The sequence below is a fragment of the Myotis brandtii genome, unplaced genomic scaffold (assembly GCF_000412655.1).
Source record: "Myotis brandtii unplaced genomic scaffold, ASM41265v1 scaffold1103, whole genome shotgun sequence".
NCBI lineage: Eukaryota > Metazoa > Chordata > Mammalia > Chiroptera > Vespertilionidae > Myotis > Myotis brandtii.
Genome location: NW_005353762.1, coordinates 553,854 through 557,691, shown reverse-complemented (window position 1 = coordinate 557,691; position 3,838 = coordinate 553,854). Strand labels below are relative to the sequence as shown.

At 46.4% G+C, this 3,838-nt stretch overlaps 1 protein-coding gene across 1 annotated transcript in view; it reads left to right on the top strand.

Annotated features, from left to right (window-relative positions):
• Window positions 1-1,704, top strand: part of LOC102259848 (proteasome subunit beta type-1) — an 8,826-nt gene extending 7,122 nt beyond the window's left edge. Inside the window, exon 2 of the mRNA XM_005857338.2 lies at window positions 1,105-1,704. Coding sequence (XP_005857400.1) covers window positions 1,105-1,596 — 492 coding nt within the window. The 3' untranslated portion in view covers window positions 1,597-1,704. The remainder of the gene's footprint in view (window positions 1-1,104) is intronic.
• Window positions 1,705-3,838: the final 2,134 nt, after the last annotated feature.

The following is a 3,838-nucleotide window of genomic DNA, read 5'->3' as shown; positions in this document are numbered from 1 at the left end:
GTGTGACAGGGGGCAGTGCCCCAACCCCCCAGTCGGCCCTACCCTGAGCGTGACTGAGGGTGGCATTGCAACCTCCCGATCCGCCCTGCTCTGTGCATGATGGGGGGCGGTGCCCCAACTCCCCAATCGGCCCTGCTCTGAGCCTGACCAGGGGCTGCACTTAGGGATTGGGCCTGCCCTCTGCCACCCGGGAGCAGGCCTAAGCCAGCAGGTCGTTATCTCCCGAGGGGTCCCAGACTGCGAGAGGGCACAGGCCGGGCTGGGGGACCCCCCTCCCCCCGCCCCCCGAGTGCACAAATTTTTGTGCACCGGGCCTCTAGTCTATAATAATAAAAGAGTAATATGCAATTCGACTTAATGGCTGAACAGTGGAATGACCACCAGATGACCTTCCAGATGAAGCCAGGGCTGCAAGGGCCTACTTTTGCACTAATTTCATGCATCAGGCTTATAGTATATCTATCTATCTATCTATCTATCTATCTATCTATAAAGAGCCAGGGTCTGTAACATCCTAAACGACCGAAGGCTCGACTGACCAGAAGTCAGTCCTGCAGTCCAGCACTGACTGCTGCTGGGCACTGAAATCCAGCACTGACTGCTGAGGGGGCTGTGGATCAGGCCCAGAAAGAGGCTGGGAGAGAGAAGCAAGTTCTGATCCATAGCCTCCATGGCAGCTGTTGATCAGCACTTGCCTTTCTCTTTCTCTCCAGGCCTGGCAAGCAGCCATGTCTCTCTTTCTCTAGGGCCTCCACCGGGGCTACTGAGGAGCCCTGCCTCTCTGATCATGCCCATTGATAGACCCAGAGACCCTGACTGTCATAGAAACTGACCAAATCTGGGTGAAGTGTGAGGAGCAATGGCTGCCTAGGAGGTGGAGCTTTTGACGCTGACTGGCATAGAAACCAACCAATCAGAACCTAATCTGGGTGAACTGCAAACGCAGAACCTAAGGTAGGGGCTGAGGAGGGTTTTTAAGGGCAACAGCTGTTTGGTGTAAGGTGTAAGAAAGCGGTTCAATTTTTTAATGACCGGTTTGGTAGTATAGTGCATATGGCTGGCTATCAGTCCAGATAGAGAGATTATGTATTTTTGTCTGCCAAGATCATTGGATGCAGTGGTTTCCATGGAGACTGTCTAACCCTGAGGAAGATTATTGAAGCAAGGCTAAAGATGTACAAGCATTCCAATAACAAGGCCATGACCACGGGGGCAATTGCAGCAACGCTGTCCACAATCCTCTACTCGCAGCGCTTCTTTCCATACTACATTTACAACATCATCGGGGGACTGGACGAAGAAGGGAAGGGGGCCATGTACAGCTTTGACCCAGTGGGCTCCTACCAGAGAGACTCCTTCAAGGCGGGAGGTTCAGCAAGTGCCATGCTGCAGCCCCTGCTGGACAACCAGGTTGGTTTTAAGAACATGCAGAATGTGGAGCATGTCCCTCCATCTTTGGACAGAGCCATGCGGCTCGTGAAAGACATCTTCATTTCTGCTGCCGAGAGGGATGTGCACACCGGGGATGCCCTGCGGATCTGCATCGTGACCAAGGAGGGCATCCGGGAGGAGACGGTGCCCCTGCGGAAGGATTGACCTCTGTGCCACGCGCTGCTTTGTTTATTAAAATAAACCCTGATGTGCTCGTCCTGTTGGAACTTGGCTTCTCTCAGCAGCACAGGTCCGGGGGCTGCATTCCCTTTCCTTTCATTTTCCTCATTCTTCCACACTTTTCTGTCCTGCAGAGCTATTTCTTATTTTAAGGATGAAAAAATAAACAGCTTGTGTCAGTTTTCCTTAAAAAAACTGCAATTCATGAAGTATCCAGAATTCTACAAAGTTTAACCGAAGAATTGGTTAATGTTCTGATCCTCAAGTGTTGAACGTTTTTGTTTGTTTGTTTGTTTGTTTGTTTGTTTGGGGCTGGGTTATGGGGTTTTGTTTGTTGGTTGGTTTGTTTGATTCTTCTATTCCTGAAGCTTACCAGATATGAATGGCTAATATTCCATTGTTCTGCTTATTGTAATGGTGAATGCTTTAAGAAAAAAAAAGTGTAATTTGCTAAGAATGATTCATGATCTGTTTATGCGATAACTCCTTTTTGTTACAATTTTTTTAAAAAAGGCTATTTTTGTTAATGTAAAGTAAATATTTCAGAGCAAATTTTTTAAACTTATTGCACTAAATACAGGCTCTGTACAGAAAAAGAAAAGCCTCAGCATTTTATCATTCCATGGAAGGAGAATCTTTTGAAAGAAAGCATTGTCTCCTACCAGAATTAGACAGTGAATTGGACCGGTATTATGGAAATGCATACAATTAATGTCAGTAGGGATTAATAAGCAACTGTTTGCTAATGTGCTTCCTTTCAAAGGGTTGGACCTTTAAATTGCTGCAAAAGGTAAATTTTATTTTTTCTTTAAGTATCTGTATTCTTTAGCTAGGCTAAAATTTGCTAAAATGCCTTGGTTTCTTTTCAAAGCTCATGTAATATTTCTGATTTTTTCAGAATATTTGCAATAAGAATCAGAAATTTTATTAAAAAAAGAAAACACACAGTTAGGAGCTCATGTCTTGGCAAGATCTGGGAAACCAACATGTGAGAGTCGCTATTTTGAAACAATAATTCTCCAGAAGTTAACATCTAACATTGACAAACTGTATCATTGTACTATTTTATATCAGCAAAAAGGAATAAATATAATTATGTAACTAACAAAAAATTATCCAAATAGGTGAGAGAGCAAATCATCTAACAAAATTCAGAATACCTTCTGTTTCATAGCCACACAGATTTGGGACATTAAGGAACATTGGGAGCTAAATTTATGATTGGCAAAAATCTGGAAGATGGGTATCAAAACAGAAGACATTCGAGGAGCTAGCTGTTTTAGGAGGTGTCCCTCCAGAGTGACCTGATGGAAGGCTTGAATTTGGAAATTAGGTTCTGCTCGCTCGGGCATCCCAACATCACAGACCCTTGCTGCTCCCTGTTCCAAATGCTCGCAAACTCAACTATTTGGAAACCGCCAGGAATGCTTTCTAATTCTCTCTCGAAACTAGAACTGTAATCAGAAAGTAATCTTGTATTTTTGTATAACTCGATTGTGTGCCATTTTATATAACAGGTCCTGTTTTACAAATAAATTCTGTTTTACTAAAAAAATTCTGTTTTTTATCCTCCTGATGAAAAAGGCTTCCCTCCCACCCCCACTTAAGCAATCCTATCTTATATAATCTATCTATACTATTAAAAGGGTAATATGCTAATTAGACCAGGTAGACCGGCCATCTTCCAGATGTTCAACTTCCTTCTGGACAATGCCATGGTGGTGGGGGCCAAGGCAGAGGCCATTAGAGGTGATCAGGCCAGCAGGGGAGGGCAGCTGGGGGCAACCAGGCTGGCAGGAGGGGTCAGTTGGGGGTGAGATCAGGCCGGCAGGGGAGAGCAGTTGAGGGCAACCAGGCTGGCAGGAGAGGGCAGTTGGGGGCGAGATCAGGCTGGCAGGAGAGGGCAGTTGGGGGCGAGATCAGGCTGGCAGGAGAGAGCAGTTGTGAGCAAGATCAGGCCAGCAGGGGAGGGCAGTTAGGGGCGATCAGGCAGGCAGTCAGGTGAGCGGTTAGGAGCCAGCAGTTCCAGATTGTGAGAGAGGTTTTTGATTGGAGAGGGTGCAGGCTGGGCTTAGAGAATGCCCCCCCCCACCTGTGCACAAGTTTTGTGCACCAGGCCACTAGTATCTCTCTATATAAAAGCCTAAGTGACCATCGCAACCGAATGGATGACCGAACAGGCTGCATGGGAAGACCAGGCCCATGGGGGGGGGGCAGTTGGGGATGA